Source organism: Etheostoma cragini, chromosome 13 (assembly GCF_013103735.1).
Source record: "Etheostoma cragini isolate CJK2018 chromosome 13, CSU_Ecrag_1.0, whole genome shotgun sequence".
Classification (NCBI taxonomy): Eukaryota; Metazoa; Chordata; class Actinopteri; order Perciformes; family Percidae; genus Etheostoma; species Etheostoma cragini.
Window position 1 is genome coordinate 15,649,635 of NC_048419.1, and position 20,105 is coordinate 15,669,739.

At 39.3% G+C, this 20,105-nt stretch overlaps 1 protein-coding gene and 1 long non-coding RNA gene across 3 annotated transcripts in view; one reads left to right on the forward strand and one right to left on the reverse strand.

Annotated features, from left to right (window-relative positions):
* Positions 1-20,105, reverse strand: part of caln2 (calneuron 2) — a 25,332-nt gene that overhangs the window by 1,086 nt on the left and 4,141 nt on the right. The window contains exons 2-6 of one of the 2 annotated variants that reach the window (XR_004659121.1): positions 19,062-19,186; positions 14,146-14,289; positions 12,484-12,596; positions 6,764-6,917; positions 1,318-3,303 (exon numbers count right to left, since the gene is read on the reverse strand). Coding sequence is in view for 1 of the 2 variants with exons in the window: in XM_034890443.1 (XP_034746334.1) it covers positions 3,176-3,303; positions 6,764-6,917; positions 12,484-12,596; positions 14,146-14,289; positions 19,062-19,179 (657 nt within the window). In the remaining variant the exon portion in view is untranslated. Of the gene's footprint in view, positions 1-99; positions 3,304-6,763; positions 6,918-12,483; positions 12,597-14,145; positions 14,290-19,061; positions 19,187-20,105 lie in introns of those variants that run through there. The other variant, XM_034890443.1, reaches the window with a different exon arrangement.
* LOC117955752 overlaps positions 17,752-20,105 on the forward strand; it is a 14,946-nt gene continuing 12,592 nt past the window's right edge. The window contains exon 1 of the long non-coding RNA XR_004659124.1: positions 17,752-17,762. This is a non-coding gene — a long non-coding RNA (uncharacterized LOC117955752). The remainder of the gene's footprint in view (positions 17,763-20,105) is intronic.

The window sequence follows — 20,105 nt, forward strand, 5'->3', positions numbered from 1 at the left end:
TGAGCAAAATTTTGAATATTTATATTATTATGTCAAAAATTATTTCAGAATCCCAAGGCACAAAATCTTTCACAATTAAACACAAAGGCTTTATATTCCTATCAAAACAAGGTTTTATTGCATAAACATATATAGATATATATATATTGTTTTAGATGAAACAGATTAAACATGTTATTTGCACTTTTAAGTAAATATCCATTCAGTTGGTGACTATTGCTGTTTTCTTTCCTCTTTTTCTAAGCAGCATGCCAAAGTTGTATTTGTGTTACATTTTATCTCTTTACAATCTACAAGGTAAAAACATGTTTAGGCAAAAACAAATCTTAAAATAAACTTTAAAAAACATGAAAATCATAACCTAATTCTGTCCTGTTACAGATGTACAGTATAATAATGTAAACTTCAAAAAGTGTTGATAAAAGGTCTTCCACACGAGTACCCCTTACATAGCCATGCAAGGATGGTCTGAATGGCACAATTATTAAAGAATTGTTAAGATAAAGTGGTCTATGCTGGTTTCAAAAGGACCGTGATGCTAATAGAGAAAGGTGAAAACATGGTCCATTGGTCAAATGTCAATGTGCTGAGAATATCCAAGATGTGAACTGACTCACAAGGATAAGTGTAGCATACATTATACAGCGGTTTACACAGGACTATGAGGCAGTGGGAACATTAAATAAAAACCTAATGTGACTAAAACACACAATATATTTTATTCAATGTACATTTTAACCATCCACAGTCTACAGACTCTACTCTAGATGATGTGAAACAGAGATGAGGATGATGATGATGATGATGATGATGTTAATGATGTGACCTTGTATTTGCATATTTATGAAAATGCCCTCTCCTGCACTCTGATTTGATTAATAGCTGGTAGAAACTAGAAAAAATGGCTATTACAGTATAAACTGGAAAGTCAAATATGTGACAATAGTACATACATACCTATATTTAAACCAAAGCTGTGCCACCACAAAGAAACATTAAATCGATCTCCTTGTCTTTTAAAGACATGGAAATCTAAATAACAACATGCATACTGAATTACAGTATAATACTTTTTGCTGTGATACTTGATCTTACAAAGCTATTTTTTTTTCAAGAGAAAGCCCTCTCCCCATTATATTTAGTCAGACCTGGACAGCGTAAAAACTCACAGGGCTGCACGTTAGTTTGGTTGAAATATCTGTTTTCATTAGACAAAAGAACAAATAATCGCTCCAAAGGAGAAGGACAACAAATCAGTCTCTAATCAAATCTTGTTCAAGGGGAGCACCATAAAATTTACAAATCCACATGTTGCACCAACAAGTGTATTTCAAAGATGGCATCAACTAAGGGCTGGGCGATTTGGTTAAAATAATTGTCATAATTACTAATAAAAATATGTTTACAATATCTATTAATATCACAAAATAATTACATAAATAATGGAAATTATGTTAGCTGTAATTAACTGTGTTCTACTGACTCTTTAAACGTGATCTCACGTATGCTTAGTTTCAAATGATAATTTGTTGAACATTTTTCACATTTGGAAAACAATGACAGAATAGGAACATATAATTGGGATACTATCCCCACAGTTGATTAACAATCAACTGTTGCTGGGGGGTCTCTATTATAAAAGGAGATTAACATAATGGTAAAATCTGACAAGGTCTTGTCCAATCTTTTTCACCCCAGTAAGCTTTATACAATTGTAGTGCTATAAGGTCTGAACCATTAAACATAGATATGACCCCAGAAACTACCACAGGTACTGAAGCAGTCACCTTTAGTCTCTCATCCAACCCTGAGCTGAAGAATGGTGCAACAACACAGTTTGGGTTGTGGGGGAAAGATATTCTTGGTTTTGCCATTAAAAATAATTAATGTTCACCAGTGCAGACCAAACTGCCCTTGGGATTTTGACACAACACATATCAAAGCTCAAATTCAGTGACGTTGTTCTTCACTTCTAAACACCTTGTAAACATGGCTGTTCAAGCGTATAGCTGCAGTTCTAATTTTAACCACTAGACTACAACCTTTTCCAAGAAAACAGCTACCAACAGCATGCCACAGCTCCACTGTATATCCCTGATTTATCTCAATAGTTTTTACCTTTTATACATTCTGCTGTTTACACAAGATATGTAGTAGTATTTATACATTTACATCCATGGGAGTTAGAGTAATGTTTGATATGGCAGTGTATATACTGGCATGCTCCTTGTTTGGTTTATATTTACCACAATTGGGCAGTATTACAATGAGATACTGAGGTCAAACATTTTCTACCAGCACATAACTACAAATATTGGAATTTATCTCAGACTGATCCTAACCAAAAATGTAGCTCCAATGTTATTTGATATTGGTCTCTTCCTTCATTTTACACCTCTCAGACAGCCTGAGCTTACATTAAATACTGCCTTTAAACACCCACACAAATGTGTGGTCATTTAAAAATGTTTAGTCAATCAATCAATCAATGTTAAGACTTAATAGTAGAGAACATAGCGGGACAGTGATGATTCTTAAATGGCCATTTACTGAGTATTAAGTTGTGCTTCTTGTTGTAGATACACATCAAGACTTCATGTGCCCCAAGATTAGTGGACTCAGTCGAGGATTCTGATGTTTCACACAAAATGTGATGTTTATAAATGGCTATATGAGATGTGAGGGATTTGCTATGCATACTGTGCCAAACATTCAGTGCTCACATTCACTCACATTCAACGCTACTTCTTGAGGGTAAATATGCCGTTATCCATAATAACTGTTTGTTTTGAAATTAGGAATGGCTCAAAGCACCTGATAAACATTTTTCTGTAATTATAAAATCAACTCTAAAGGGTGGTCTTCGCCAAAATAAAAACCCTCCATTGATTCTCACGGTTTATATAAAAACAAAATTATATTTTTCAGTTCAGGATCCTTGTGACCAGTAAGTTCAATAACTATACATGGTGACATCTTCAAAGCAAAACAAATATATATCTCTTTATTCAACTAACATTGTCTGCTTCTATAAGGTAAGTTCAAATTATACTCAAAAAACTCAACTGATTGTTTAGAGAAGTGCTCGGGTTGTGGCTGGTCCTACTTTGGCTGCAAAGACAAGAGGTGAGGTCATGGCTGTTCTGTCCACTCCCCATGCTCACAGTGCAATTGGTCACTCCATGCCGTTCCGTAGCATCTGATTGGCTGCGATAAGCATGACACTGATGATGAAAGCCATAGCGAAGGCGCAGATCAGGCTTTTCCTGACACATGTCTGCCGATTCTTCTTCTTAGGATGGACTGAGAGGAATGAAAGAGAGGAGAAAAAAAATACATTTATTTAGCTGCTGTTTTTTGCCTCTCATTTGATGGTAATTAGTAAATTATTCAATTAATAGTTAGTTAATAGATTAGTTTATTGATTTCAATGTAATGATGCAAACTAAAGCTACATTATAACTTTAAAGGACTTTGTTTATAGGTTAGTAAATAGTAGAGCTGTAACGACACACCAAACCCAGGGTTCGGTTTGTATCATGATTTTTGACCCATGATTTGATACAAACCTTGATTCATTTTTTATTTATTTTTTGGTGGTGGTGGTGGTGGGGGGGGGGTTCTCAGGAAAAATAATAAAACTTTTTTTCTGCCACATGGCATTGTTTTGTCATTGATTACATCCCACTTTGCTACACAGTTATACAAGAGATTATTTATTGATGTTGATTGATTTCAAAATTGATCCATCCAACACCAAAGTTCCTTTTGTACCTTAACATAATGTTTCCTAAATTGTTTCAGTGGTTCATTATCTTGTTGGAATGAGACATAATAATAATGGTCATAGTGATGGAAAATTCCGCTCCCAACCTGTAGGGGGAACAAAGACAAAAAGTGTTTTGGTGCCTACTGTAAAGGTGCTGCTTGAAAAGTTGCTAATGCTAATGTAATTCTTGGTGGGTAACATAAGACACCGTTCAATACGCTCAGTTATTTTTAGTATGATTGTTTTGACAACGGTTAACAACTCTGGGCTAGCCCACGAATTCATCAGTAACGTTAACTGTATAGATAGATGACTAATCTAATGGTAATTTAGCTAGCTAGCACACCCCTGTCTTCTGCCTTATTCTCCCGGCGCTGCAAGGTTTCAGTTGGGATGAGAGCTGACAACAGCCCCGGGGACACATCCACAGTCAGCAAACAACCATTCACTATCATTACAGCCCCGGCCCCGGGGACACATTCACAGTCAGCCCCCAGCCAGCTAGCAGCCAGCCCGGTCAGAATCTCACTCCAGTGCTAAGGACGATAACAGCAGTTTACTGAAGTGTTGGGAAATAGACCCCGTCACCCGAGTCAGAACAGAGGCCATTTGTAACGTTACACCTCGGTTGGCATCATAGAAGCAAGTGCCCCCCTTCGCGTTTAGCTATCTTTACAGTTAGCTAAATTTACCAGACAAAACAGAAATAAGGCACCAATAGGACTAATACAAATAGTAATTTAAAGATGCAATAGCATTGGAACTGCACGAGAAGGATAACTGGAGTTGGAAGGAGTGTGTCACGATTCTGCCTTCTCACTCCGCGACACAGGTTTGCGGAGCTGAGTGTTGTGATTTGGGTTTTATTTTCCTTATTGTTACAACCCTAGTAAATAGTCGACACTTATTTTATTTCAGAGTCAGATAACAAGATAGATAAATATGGAGGTGTAGCCAGGAGAGCCTTAGCTACAGACTGGGAGCAAGAGGAAACTAACTAGGTTGGCTCTGTCCAAAGGTTAAAAATAAATAAACACGTTATATCGCACTCCTTTATATTATATATGTTATATATACTCCTTTAATATCCCGGAAACTCCCGGCTAACTTTATCCCCATTTCCAGTTGTTATGCTAAGCTAAGCAACCAATCTGCTGGCACTGCTTCATGTTTAGTGGTGATATACTGATAAAAAGATTGGTATCGATCTTCTTATCTTATTGTCAATGAGAAAACTGTAATTCCCAATATCTTGAACTATGGCTGGCAAGAAAAACATTAAGGCCAAACAATATTCTATAAACAATACAATTCTGTCAGTACATACATTACTGAACAGCATGGTCATGCCACAGCCTTTCAAGGAAGTAAACATCATTAGAAATGAGTCAGTGCACAGCCAGAGAAAGATCAAGGAGGCCATTTACATTTGACGTCAAAGACCATCCTTGAAAAGTGAGGTAGACTATGTCCCACCCATCCACCCATATACAACCACCTTTTATCACATAACCCAAGCTCACATGATGAGACCTGAGACATGCAGTTAAAAACTTTGAAAGAGTTAGTAAATGGACCTTTGAATTAAAGTAAATTAATGTAAACCTGTTTTTTCAAGGTGCAACTCTGTTCTTTAACTTACATTTTAAGTTGTCATGTTTTGCATCTAATTTGTGAGTCATCAGTGGAAGTGTTTCCTGTGTAAAAATTTAATGCATTAGGGGTTCAAACTGGTTTTAAAACTCTACGCTGCAGCAAAAACAGACAAACAAGAGGAGTGACGGAAAACCCTTCTGTTCTGCTACCTATCTGTGTGTGCTGAAAGTCAGTTTTCTCCCCCAAAGATAAATGTATGAGATTGAAAGAGGATAAGACGTAGGCTAGAGACAGATGTGTCCTCCAACAGACCTCGCAGCAGGAACAACAACTAAAAGTTCCCTCTCTGTCAGCCCCCTTGTCTCAGTTTGTTAGAATCACACGCTGCATCAATAAATCAACTCAGAGCTCTGAGTCGTGAATCTTACAGGGATTGTGAAAGGCATTGAAGTCCTGATGGACAGGAAGAAGATGGGGGGGAAGGAAGCATGACAGAAAGAAGTTGGGGATGTGGGAAGAGGGTTAAATGTGGAGAGCTTCTATTCTCAAGAGAGGCTCTTTATCTCTTCATCTCTTCTTTATCCCCCTTTCTTTAGAGCGCCGAGCCAGCAGTTTCCTGATCCCTTCTTTAGCCCCTCCTTCACTGTCCCTTCTATGTTAAGTTTTTTTATTTCCTCCAATCTGGCTCTTTTTATGTCTCCCTGAGACTGTAGGCCAGTACCCAATGGATTCATGACTTTCCAAGCTTTCTATCGTGTTTGATCTGTCTTTACCTTAGTCCTGGTCTGACTTGTGGATGTGTTCACAGCAGAAAGGCAATTTCTAGCTCGGCTCTACCATTACTAACACAAGGTTAGATTTAGTGCCCCCCCTTCTCCCTAACGCAACATAACTTAGTCTTAACAAACATTCTTCTTTGATTTACTTGGGCACTCAAACATTTGCAACCTGTCAACCATCTCATTCATAGCGTGGAAACGCAAAAAATGAATGCATGACCTTGAGGTTAATAGATGTTATCATTTAAATATCACGTATTTTTTCTTAAATATGCCTCAGCATTCTTGACTTTGTTCTCAGGATCAGCCCATTACAGATGAAATCTCTGCGGTGGTCACATTCACAACATAACACAAACACATATGTATACACCTAAAATATTTCAAAAATACACAAAAATGCAAGTAAAAACGGTTTTGTGTGGCAAGGCACCGTTAAGCATACAGTTATTTATTTAGCTTAATGTTAGTAGAATGTTTTGGTCATGGATAGGCCTATATTTACTTAGCTCAATATTGAAATTACTGTATAAAATGTCATATGAACTACAATACATAATTACTTTTATAAGTACAGGTATTCATAACAGCAAAGTTTTCACGAGAACAGCTTCCTCACCTCCCTCATACTCAGGGCAGTTCCCTGAGGTTTCATTCAGGCTCTCCTCTTCGGTGATGATGATGTTCTCTATGTCCTTCATTGTCAAGTGGTCCCGGAAGGCATGGAACAGCACCTGCTTCAGTTCATCCAAAGACAGCTGCTGCATGTCAAACTGCAGGGGCACAAGGCGATCAATGCAGAGACAGTCATCAACAAATTGGCTTTATGGGGGCAGATAAATATAATAGTATGAGGTGTGAAATGCACAGGCTGCACAAAATGCCACGTATGAGTTTGTGTTATACTGCCTAAATGTGGTACAGTATGGAAGTAGGAAAGGTGTCAGTTGTAATGTAATGGCAGCATGTTTGCCTACGCATCTTTGGTGCTATTTTTGGGTGTCTGAATCAGTATGCAAGCATGTGTGTGTGTGCATTGATACCCCTTCAATTTATCCATTTACCAAAGGACACACACATGCCTGCATACATGTACCCCCTTGTACACCCCACATGTACTGTATGCAGGCACAATTTGTTTAAAGGATGTGTCAATTACAATGGAAATAGGTGGATAGGTGTTGTATTCTCAGTTGTGCGTGCATGTTTGTGTTTAAAATGATTAATAGACTCTGACCAATCACTGACTCAAAGTCTGAATCATAGTCTTTCCTTTGTCTGCATCATGTCCTTCCAGTCCCCCCAGAAGATCCCCTCTACAATCCATGGACACATGGGCACACCATCCTCAAACCCACCAGCATCTATGTCCAGATTATTTACCTCACTGACAGCCTCAAATACAATCAGTCGCTTGGTTTAGCACAACAGATGGACATACTGAGACAGGCAAGGCAAGGAGGGAGAAACTTGCGGGTATTTATCAAGAGAGAAAGAGAGCGATACTGAAATGATGAGAATAAAATGAAAGTATGGTGAGGTCGGAGAAAATAACAGAAAGGAAGTAGTGGGAAACAGATGGGGAAAACAGAACTGGCAGACATAAAAGAGTTGTGATAGCGATGAGGAGATGCTCATTTCTAAGGTCAAAACTCAGATACTGTTTTTGCACTAGTATCGCGAAAAGTTAAAATTATACCCAGCTCAATGGTGTTCAATGTCAGATTACAACACTGCAACAAAACAGTTAGAACATGTAGATGTATTTATTTTATTAGGACAATGCACATTAATCAACATTTCTGTAAATGTGTCAGTGTTAGCTATTCGGATAATTTTGAACTGCAGTCCTACCTAGCATGCATGTCTTTATGGTGGGAAGAAACCGGAGTACCCAGAGGAAACCCATGCAAGAACAGGGAAAACATACAAACTCCACACAGAACGGCCTGCATTCAAACCAAGAAGTGCGCTGATGCCAAAAGGCTAACCACTAAGCAACCATCTTGCCTATTTAACCCAACATAACCATGATATTGGTGCAATAATTTAGAGGTGTAATAGGATCTAGAAATATGTATACATACACATGATAAGAAACACGCAAAAAACTATTTTTGTGTTTGCATTGAACCTGGAATATTGAGTTTATTGAGATTTTATGTATTTAGAATGTCTGGTTTGGTGTGCAGTAATGTGCAGCCTAAATGCACTGTACGTGTGTGTTTATTCTAATCCAACCATTCATATTTTAAAAATATTTTTCGGGTGACTGCAATAATGGAAACATACTTGTGGATGCAGACACACATCCACACACACATTGCGGTAAATAGAAGAATAATTTTACACACACTCATTAAATCACTCTGTCTCTGGAGTTCTGTTGTTTACTCTTCCCCTTCTCACATGCAGATATTCTTTTTGGCAGCTCAGTTTCCCTCTGAGGCTTTTTGACAGGAGTGAAGGAGAAGTCAGAGAAGGAGGGTGCAGTCTGACAACATTCACAAATCATCATCATCAATCAGCATCATAAATGTTATGCACCTTAGCCGCAGTAGAAAAGAAAAAAAGCACAAACCAAATTTAAACAAAAGTGTCATTCCACCTCCAAAATCTAAGGGTTAGAGGATGTTGTCCATCAATTTACGCTGTACACCAACCTAATCTCCGATTAATCTTTCAATAAGGATGATTTTTTTAATCTTTATCTAAAATTCCTGTATTACATACTGTATGTGATTATATTTCAAATTTGTACTTTCAAGAAAACATAAAGATTAGACATGTATCTGCTTTGACTCATGCAACCTTGTGTTGCACTCCAGGGCAAGGAAACAGGGATCGGCAGTTGAGTGGCAGTGGAGGTCCTGGGCTGCTTGATCTTTGCTCTCCTTCTTGCCAAAGCTGTCTTTCAAACAACTTTTTGGACTGCAGCCGCAAGTCAGACAACATGACAGCTCAGAGCAGGAGCATGGAGTATATGCAATGTTCCTGCCCGTCTGTCTGAGGGGGGGAAAAACCACAGTGGAGCTGCTACCTGTTGGCAATTTCTCCTCCTGCCAGGTATCTGAAGGATGTTGAAATCCACGCACACAAGTGCACAAACACACAAGCATGCACGCACGCACACACACACACACACACACACACACACACACACACACACACACACACACACACACACAAGCATGCACGCACGCTTGTCTGAGCATTTTTGCCTTACCCTGAATGAATGCAAATACATGATGTGTGCGTTTTTGTGTGCCTGTAAGTGTGTGTGTGACAAGAAAATAGCAGGGGATCGTGAGCAGTGACCGGTGACATACTGAAGGAGCCAGAACACATCAATCAGAATAACAGCTGCTTACACGCCGTCCCCTCAACTAATCCCGCCTGGCCTCGTACAGAACAGCCTTGTTTCGTCAGTTGTCCACCTGCTTTGTCTTCTGACCGTTCTCTATAAAGTCACACATAATGACAACCTGCAAGCCGTGTTTATTTCATCCGTACTCAGTCTCTCCTATTTCACTCTGGTCTAGCGGCAGTGTGCTGCTGTCAAGGATAGATGTCACAAATTCTGTCTCACTTTGTACTAAAGAGCATTAAAGGGATACACCAGTGTTTGTTGAAATAGGGCTTATCACGGTCTACCCTAGCTGTAGATAGGTGTTTTTTTTGTTGGCTCACTTTGACTCTCAACATGCTAACTGGCAACATAAGATTCCATTCACTACGCTAAGCTAACTAGCAGCGGCGCTGCCAGTGTTGCACCAGACTAAAACAATGCATGCACAAAAAATGTGTTGGCCCATCTATCTACAGCTAGGGGAGACCGTGATTTGCCCTATTTCATCAAACACTGGCGTAGCCCCTTAACTTTTGAAACGTGGTATATTTGACAGCTCTGGTAAAGTAAAGCTGGAGTTATCACTTATATCCAGCTTTTCTAACTAGATAATTCCCATTAAAATTTTTGGATGGAAACGTGGTGTTATAACAGCGGTGTGGGCCCTTTTAGGAATAGCTCAGTGAGCAGTGTGTGCATAGTGAGTGTGTGGTCGAGCGAGCAAGAGAGAGAATGGCGGTGGATAACTTCAGAGCAGAAAGGTGTTGGCGATTGGAGCAGAGAATACAATTGCAGTAAAGTTGTCTAGGTAGACCTACACAACACTTTTAGCTATCCTCTAACAATCCTTTGCCAACTACCGCATTATTTTGTTAATTTTTTTCGTCTTATGTCAAATGTTCTTAAGCAAGAACCCCAAAATTGCTCCTGATGTGTGTAGTTCTCCCTTTTTCAAATCTAATTTACTGACTGTCAGCAGAAATAAGATAACTTGAGTCAAGAGTTTTTCAAAACAAATATCTAAATCCTGCGCTTGGAATGGAGTGGAATATAAACAGAATTTCTTTTTTAAGACATTTCATCGGTACACTAAATCAAACAAGCATGATACAATCATGTGTACGCACAGAGGAAAAAAAAACCAAACAAACTCTAGTCTACCCAAAGAAGTCAATCATTATACATCTCACTGTGTGAGGATATCATCTGAACATACTAAACTAAGTCAATACGGCCAACCGTGGTGTGACTCCTTCTCTTCCATCTTACTCCTTTCAAAACAAAGTCTCTCCCTCTGGGGTGAAATATAACCACACACAGAGACACACACACACACACACACACACACACACACACACACACACACACACACACACACACACACACACACACACACACACACACACACACACACACACACACACACACTAACAGACACACACTATGCAGCTCCCAATGTCCCTAGACACACTTTCTTCCACCATTTCATTCTCCTCCTCCTCCTCCTCTCTTCCTATATTCTTTCGCGCTACACTTTCATTTCTTGCTCCCTCTCTCTCTAGGCTCTTCCTTCTCTTATTTTTTCATTCTCCTTCCTGTTTTCTTGTAGTCTGTCTTTCTCTTTGTGGGAGGTGAAGATTTTAAATCACCCCTGAGACTAGCACTGTCTGCGACCTTCATGAATCACAGGCTCTTGTACCTCTTCTTTCATTTTCTCTCAGTCTCCTCCTTTGTGTGTTTCCTTTATATCCCTGTATCTTTATGTGGGGCATCCCCCTGCACCACCAACACTCCGCTCCCCATCCCCACATATTTTCTAGCTTGCCACTCTATTCTTTCATATCTATCAGCTTAACTGGTTGGCACTCTGTAGTCCCTATTGCTTCATTCTCCTTTCATAAATACACTGTGTCTCTAAAAGTTGTTCCAATTCATACAATTTAGGAAAAGATGATTGTTGTATGACTTCTGGTTTTAATAAATAACGTTTCTAATGTGGGAATGTCAAAGATAGAAGTTTTTTAATGATACTTCCTAAAGTCCTTACACAATGAAATCTAGGATAAAGAATATCTATGTAAATGTGGCCCTGTATGTAACCTGAAACACACACACACACACCTCCTCATTTCAGTGAGTCACCCTTTAAATGTTTCTCCTCTCATCTGACTCAAGAAAAGCAGAGAACAGCTTCCTGAGAGCTGTCACCCTGCTCAACCAGCCATCCTCACACTCAATTCCCTCTCTACACACAGACACACACACACACATTACACAAAAACAAAACCCTGCTTTCATTATTGTCGCATGTCTTACCTAAGAGGCATAAGCAGAGCAGCACATATACTTCCTGAAACAATTTTCAAAAACAGAACAGCTAACTTAAAAAACATGTATATGAGCTGCAGCCTTAATCACCACTGAGCCAAGTCTGGACACTTGAAAGCACACAAGCTCAGACTTTCCTCGTTCTGGGGCACATCCCTGAAATCTTTAATATGGTAATACCTTCTGCAACACTGTGAATGATAAACACGCACATAACCAAACCCCAAAACAGACTCACATTAAGAAACACACTCAATTATCAGCAAGTCTCTTTTCCTTTAAGGCACTGCGTCGAAAGAAAAAAAGTCTCTGTTTTTTAGAAGAAGCAGAAGGGAGGCCTGAGTGTGTGTGTGTGTGTTTGTGTTTGTGTGTGTATGTGTGTGTGTGTGTGTGTGTGTGTGTGTGTGTTTTTGAACTTAGCTGTGTGTTTGTGCAGAGCCCCTGCAGAAACTAGGCTTTATGCTTAAGCATGTAAGACTTGATCTGACTCCTGAATTTCTCCTTCATTCAGGAGAATGAATCATTTAACTTCTCCTGTTAGAAGTGTGAGGTGAGGCAGAGCTAGTAAAAGCAGGCATAAAGGATGTAACTGGTAAGTGATGAGGATTGTGAGGGATGTTGAACAGACTCTAGCGCCAGGAGGAGGAGGTCTAGTCATTCACCTGCCAGAAGATGTTGTCGATGGTGTTGCCCAGGAATCCTTCTCTGTTGTCAGATGACAGCAGTTTGGGCCCAAGTATTGTCATAAACTCCTCGAAATCCACCTGGCCGTCCCCTGCAGGCACGCACGCAGGCAAACAGGCACACAGGTACACAGGCACACACACACACACACACACACACACACACACACACACACACACACACACACACACACACACACACACAAAGAAGACGTTATGCATTCTACTGCTGCATGTTTTTAGAGATAGCAATCAACATCCAGCATCCTGTAGAATCAATACTCAGTGATCATCTCTACAACAGCATTTTAACTAAGTTACTACATGTATTCATTATACTCTATAGTGCAGTGTTCCCTAATATACTATTTAATGTTTGCTAAAATAAGTAGTACGTCGGAGGCATTAGATGTAGTCTGCACAAGCATCTGTGTTGGTGTGTTAGTATTGGTAGTAGAATAACACTTTATTTTACGGTTCTGTAATTTTTGAATACTTTTTAAAAATGTCCCTTGAATGAACTATGTAATTTACTGCTAATTACAGGGAAAATAGAGACAATATTCAAGTGGTACACTTGCAAAAAATGAACGACTTCTAATGAATTGTTGTGTAACATCAACATGCAAAATGTGAAATCTGTCGACAGGCAACATGCAATTCATGTATGGCGAATAGAGTTCTCAAGTATATTTGCTTGGGTTAGAATAGAGCACTTCATTATTGGTATCAAACTGCAACAAAGACATTTTCTGAAACCTGACTGCAGTTTCTCATAAATGCAGCTTTAAATGAACATAATAGAATAAGAGGAGGATAATAATATAATGCCAGAGATCAGTGGATAAATGTAATTGTAAAGGGGATTTAATGGTATAAAATTCATCATCTCAATTATCGTATCTGTAATAATTGTTAAACTAATTGTGACAGTGGCTGCTTTCATTGGTTTACAAAATTGAGATGATATAAGTCAGATGTGGAGGACTTTAAGAGAGATACTGTCCCCTCAGAACAAATGGCAGTGCAGTTTTCAGATGGTCAGGCTACTCATGGAGGCAAAAGCAAAAAGCTTTTAGCTTTGACCTTTGATATTTACCACGAGCTGTGGAATCGGGAGCAGGCCGATAAGAACCAGTTAAAAGATTGACTTGGCGTGTTTGCGATTCAGGGACTGCTTAGGAGTAATTGCTATCCTCTGCAGATTTACAAGTGGAGCAGGAGTTTAAGGAGCAGGAGTAGACAGGTTCTCTCTTTATTGTCTCCAAGGGACTTTTTATTTATTTAAATTGACCACCTGCTGCTCTTAAGGCAGTTTAGAAAAAGTTGTGTACGAACGTTTTGAAGGAGGCTGTAACTCAAAATCTCATTTTACTTCTAGCAAGTAAAAGAGGCATCATATTCTATGATTTTAGCATCATTTAAAAGTGTTTTTTATTTATACCGCATACAAATTTAACACAGAGGAATATTCATAAAGCTTGCTTTCACTGGGAGGAAAACAAAACAGACACAGCAACTAGAAACAAACATGAGACACACGTGGTTTATGTTAAATTGCCTTTTATGAAAAGGTTCACTCCGTGTGAGTGCATGTATGCTTTTTGCATGCATCCAAGTGTGTGTCCTTATGTGCCTCACCATCCATATCGAGTCTCTGCATGATGATGGCCAGCTCCACTTCGCTGGGCATGTAACCCAGGGAGCGCATGGCCATGCCCAGCTCCTGTTTAGAGATGAAACCATTCCCATCACGATCCAGAACCCGAAACGCATCACGGATCTCTGCACAACAAACGAACAACATATCACTGTACAATACTGTCTGTCTGCCTGTCTCTCTTTCCTTTGGGGAAATAAGACACATTTGACTGTTAAAGAACATTTTGGTTAGTTTTCATTCTGTAATTATTTAATAAAATATGTTTTATATACTGTATATATACACACACACACACACTCACACACACACACACACACACACACACACACACACACACACACACACACACACACACACACACACACACAAGTAATTATTTAGACAAGCTGTGTATTATGCATTTAGTTTGAGACCAGGTTGGCATGTGTGGTAGAACAGCGGCCATTTGTAACATTACACCTCCGTTAGCGTCACCGGTACCCCCCCCTTTGCTTTTAACTTTCTTTACAATTAGCTAAATTTACCAGAAAAAAAAACAGGAATATGGCACCAAAATGATTATTACGAATAGTAATCTAAAGATGTGATAGCATTGGATCTGGACGGAAAGCATAACTCTGGGAGTTGGAAGGGGTGGGTCTTGATTCTGCCTTCTCAATCCGCAACACAGGTTCGTGGAGTTGAGTGTTGCAGTTTCGGTTTTATTTTTCATATTGTTACAGTCTTAATTTTCTCGTTTTCTATGTGTCTTAAAGGTCGTGAGAACATCATAGCAGATTCAAGTATCTGTTCATTTTTATTCTTTATTGCCATTAAAAAAGTGTCTAGACTCATTACCTTGTCTATACTGCTTGCTACACTACAGATGTTAAGAAGACTGAACGACAGCAGCATTTGTCATTTGTTTATTCACCTGAAATTACATATTTTATGTTTGCATTTTCCTTGCAAGGAGTGATTATGGTTGTGTGAAAGCAGAAATAGGGGGATGGTGTCACAGCGAAGAAAAACCTCTTAGGGAGGAGGTTGGGGTGGTTTTGGTTGTCAAACTACAGTATGTAACTGGAGACCACAGTTTGCATCCTGTATCTTACCTCCCTTCAGGACTGGTTTCTTCTAAATCATTACCACAATCATTCCATCACCCTAACGTAGTTATTATTGCTATACAAACAATGGATTAAATGACTATTTGCATGTAAAAGGGGTCACTCATAATGATAAACTCACAGAGAATGTATCAACTCACTGCAGTTGGTTTCAGCTTTTGTTTTCCACTCCACAACTTGTTTTGGTTTAATGTTTTTAATGGTAAACCTCTAAAAAAAAACACTGTACACGACCTGATCAGCACCAAACAGCAGAGAGACACTGTTATTGACTAGCTGGTGATCATAGTGGAGCATTTAGCAGCTAAAGAGGCACGTATCCCTTAAAGGTGGTAGAGACTGAAAACAGAGATCAAAGAAAGTGAATGTTGGCCAATGGTTGTCCAAAGAAATTATTGAATGCAGGTTTAACCTAAAAGTTTCTGTGCTTAACCATGACCAAATATGGTGGCAGATCAGAATCATATCACTCATTTGCAATCAACTGTTTGCCACTTGCTGTTTAGGTTTTAGTACATGTTGATTTCAAAAAGTTGTATCCATAAAAACTGCTCAAAGACTTACATAAAAGTGAGCCATCAGATGGTGGGAGTGAGATTGACTCCATGAGATGAATGAACAGATTTTAGCAGGTCTGTGTACAGTGCACAAAGGTGCTTCCCTGGTGCTGATAACAGGCTTTCCCGTTTACTGGAATTTTTACAGCCTTTCTCTCAGGAAAATCCAGGTGAGGGTGATCTCCCACTCTCTCTCCCCTACCTCTAGCTTTCTTGGAGGTGGTTGAATGTATCGACTTGATAAGGACAACAGAGGCAGGACAGATTCTGTTGTTTGAAGTTATTGGAAGATCTGAAAGGTTGTTTGCTATATTTGCATATCTATATTTACTTTGTAACAAGATGATTTTGTGAAATCGAGGCCAGACAAAATAAGCTAATTGCTTTTGGCTGCTTGTTCTCAAACTAATCCTTTTATATGCCCGGTATATACACTACCGGTTCAAAAGTTTAGGGTCACTTAGAATTTTCCATTGCACTTCATTATAGACAGAATACCAGCTGAGATCAGTTGCATTGTTTCTTTAACCAGGGCAGTTTTCAGATTAAATTATGTGCTTACATAATTGCAAAAAGGTTCTCCAATGTTATTCTAGTTAGTTTTTGAAAATGATATCAGATTAGTGAACAGAATGAGCCTTTGAAACATTGGATGAATGGTTGCTGATAATGGCCAATGTACATATATTGCATTAAAGATCAGCCCCCCCACTCAGATCAGCTGGTATTCTGTCTGTAATGGAGTGGTACGGAAATTTGTAAGTGACCCCAAACTTTTGACCGGTAGTGTACATACTGCATATATTTCTTGTGTTTTTTTTGTTGTTGTTGTTGTTAAATTCTGATTATTTGTATTTCATTTAGTGTCTTTCAATTTTTGTTTTGTCTTGCAACACTGTTGATTGTTTGAGATAAATCAATAAATTCAATCAAATTTGGCATTTGTGCAGAACTTTACAGGAAAATCCCAATCATGAAGAGCAACAGCCTGTTGCACAGTGGACTTAAAATTACAATTTGCTAAAGACTACTTTCCTACCTTAAACAATACATTTTTCATGAAGTTCATCTCTCTCTGTCTCTCTCAGGCTGTGTATCATTAATATTCTTGTCCTGACATGCTACTCCTTCCTTCCTCTGTGTAATAAGTCAGTCTCAGATCTGCCTCCTATGACTGTCTTTGGTCAGTCAAATGCGTAAAAGAGACGAAGTTTAGTCGCAGCAACCATATAAAGCCTGTAAATATCCCCAGCGGCTGATAATTAGACTCAGGCGCCGGGCCACTGCCTCCCTTTTTCTCCCACTAAATAAAGTGGGTATCAGAGGCGAGGGATTGGGTATGAGGGCGAGTGTATAGCCTCCCAAAATAAAGTAAGACGTATTTGTATGCAGCTCAACCGTACGGAGTACATTTAGAGTACGAATGGTCCCTGATTTATCACTGTGCAATGCCGGTGTCTGTGTGTGTGTGTGTGTGTGTGTGTGTGTGTGTGTGTGTGTGTGTGTGTGTATATATATTTGTATGAGCATGCTGCTCTGCCTGTTTTGACTGTGTATTAAGAATCTAACACCCCAGAAATGTGCATGTTCTCACTGTGATTGATGAAACGGCTAACAACCACAGAAAAGGATAGCAGCCATCCAACTATATACTATCTGCACTAACACATGATTCTAGAAGAACCTTCAGCATCTCTCTGAAGTGGGATTAGGAGTTTTCAAATGCTGGCAGCAAACACCACAGATATTTTGTCCACATTAAACAAACCTATTGGTTGAGTTGGATCTGTGTCTGACAGGGATTAGAAAATGCCTCATCATGATGTCTGGAGTCGAAGAGTCCAAATTCAATTCATATAATAGCTACACAGATCCAAACTATTTTACCCTTCTCGCTGCCCTTGAATAACAAAACAAAACCCAGATGGCGTTTCAGTCGTTGTACCAGCTCTGCTTTCAGCACACCAAGGCAACTGTTTAAGTGCACTGGGTTGAGTTGAGTTGTGCACAAGGGACATCGGATTAAAAGATTTATGCAACAAAATACTTCATACCAAAGCTCATTCGAGCAAACTACAATTGGCCACATGTTTAAACACAAACAAACAGAAACACAGTCTTTCTGTTCTCTGTCGTAGCTCTGTGTCAGGATCAGCTGTTTATTTCCCAAACCAACCCAAGACTGAAGTATGTGTACTCATGTAGAAGTCTTTGTTTTGTGCAGCCGGTCAAATAGCATGCTTGATGTTATGTTATAGGATAGCCTTTAATCAGGACTCCAACGCAAAAATGTATAATATGCTTCAGGATCCGTCAGCCTGCGGTCAGTAGCGCACTCACACACGCTGTATAGACTTTATGAAAGCCAAACTCATTCATTCAACTCAATTCAACTCATTCACTCAGTCATTTAAGCCAATTTAAAGGTCCAAATATTTTGACATATTGTAGTGGTGCTTTGTTCTTGAAACTTTTTATCAATCAAGTACTGTACTTAAAGCTATAGTGCATAGTTTCTGTTGCCCCTATGAGGAATTTTAAGTAATCACAACAAAACTGTTGGTGCCTCCTAATAATACATACAATAGTCTTCCTTGATCGTCCACAGCCCCCCTCATTTATTTGATAACTTTAGTTACTTTCCTGACTCAGATTAATAACACAACATAATATATTTTATATAATATTAAGGGGGAAGTTCACAAGCTACCCAGCAGTATGCCTATATACAGTAAGAAATAAATAATTTAAAATATAGAATTAAAATAGGCCTACATTTCCTAGCTGCTATATGAAAGTGATGTACACATTAAGGCTTCAATAATCACCATACATGATTCTGAAATTTTTGATATTTTGATAAAAATCTATTTACCAAACAGGCCGTCTTGAGTGCTGGATGCATCAATTTTCATGTGTGATGGATTGAAAACTTGAATAACAAAACAAATATCAATACAATTGTGTCCTACTTCAGGCATGTACATTATATTTCTGTCATTCTTAGTCCTGTATCTGATTTTATTTCCTAAGCAGCATAAGTGGAAACCATTGCATCCATTCAAGCTCTAACAAAACGGCTAAATGGAAAAAAACTTTTCCCGGAAGAATTGAGGCATTGTGACAGCATTGTTCCAGTTGTGAAACAATATTTGCAAGTACCTCACACTTTACTTTGTGCCAACACCACCTCCCACCCTCTCTTTCTTGCTCTGTAGGCACACTTACCTCCCAGCTCCTCTGTGGAGATGCTGGTGAGCTGGAAGGCTTCGCTGCCCTCCGTCAGGGAGCTGCTCAGGTAGTTGTCTGGATAGAGCAGGCCCGCCCGCACATGGTGGAATGGCATCTTCTCCCTGCAGAGCACAAGCACACAGAGTCTAAATAAACTTTGCATGTGAGTGTGTGTGCAAGAATACTACAGGTAAGAGGGAGTCTCAGTGTGTGCATGTATATTCAAACCCAGACTACCAGCACAGTCATGAGCCATTTTTAGAAACACAAGCTCCTGTGGAGGGAACATTGTTCCCTCCACTCTGCTCAGAAACCGCTGTCTCCTTGTGGCAGAATCACAGTGACAAATTATGTAAGCACATTATAATTCAATGGAGTCATAAAAAATATTCCACCGTTATTGTTCCGATAAATACCATCAGAGCACAATCAGCAACTCTGTATTGTCTAGCAATCGTTATCTAGCTGTCTTTCTCCTGCTTGTTGTTTTTGATCAAAGTCCTGTCACCCAAGCCATACAAGCTACCAATTAAAAAGCAAGCAGCAGACCTTCAATGGAGGATTGCGCATTGGGCTGTAGCTCAGAACTGTGTGCAGGAAAGTGTGTATGTGCACATAGTTTGTGAGCTCTAATGCAACGTATTCTTCAGTCCATCTGGTCCTAGTTCTACTCTTTTCTATCTATACATTTAACATGTATCTGTTTTGCAAACAGTGTCTCAGGTCCCAGCTGCTTTAGGGCAATGATGTTAGCATCTTTACTGCTGTTTAGCAAAGATCACCTTGCCTCGCTTTAAACGCATGTCAATATTATTAACAACATATTCACATTAAATGGAGAGATGGAATTCATCAAGATTTAATCAAATAAATAAATATGATCATCACAGTAATCCCTCTGTAGTCTAACTTTGCCTGACCTTCATCTACCGCAGCGCTATGGAGGAGCATCTGGCTGGTCCAGACAGCGTTCCAGGATGGGAGAACGTGCTCAGGTTTATTGGCATTCCTTTAAACCAATAACAATCGTTGGGGGGGGGG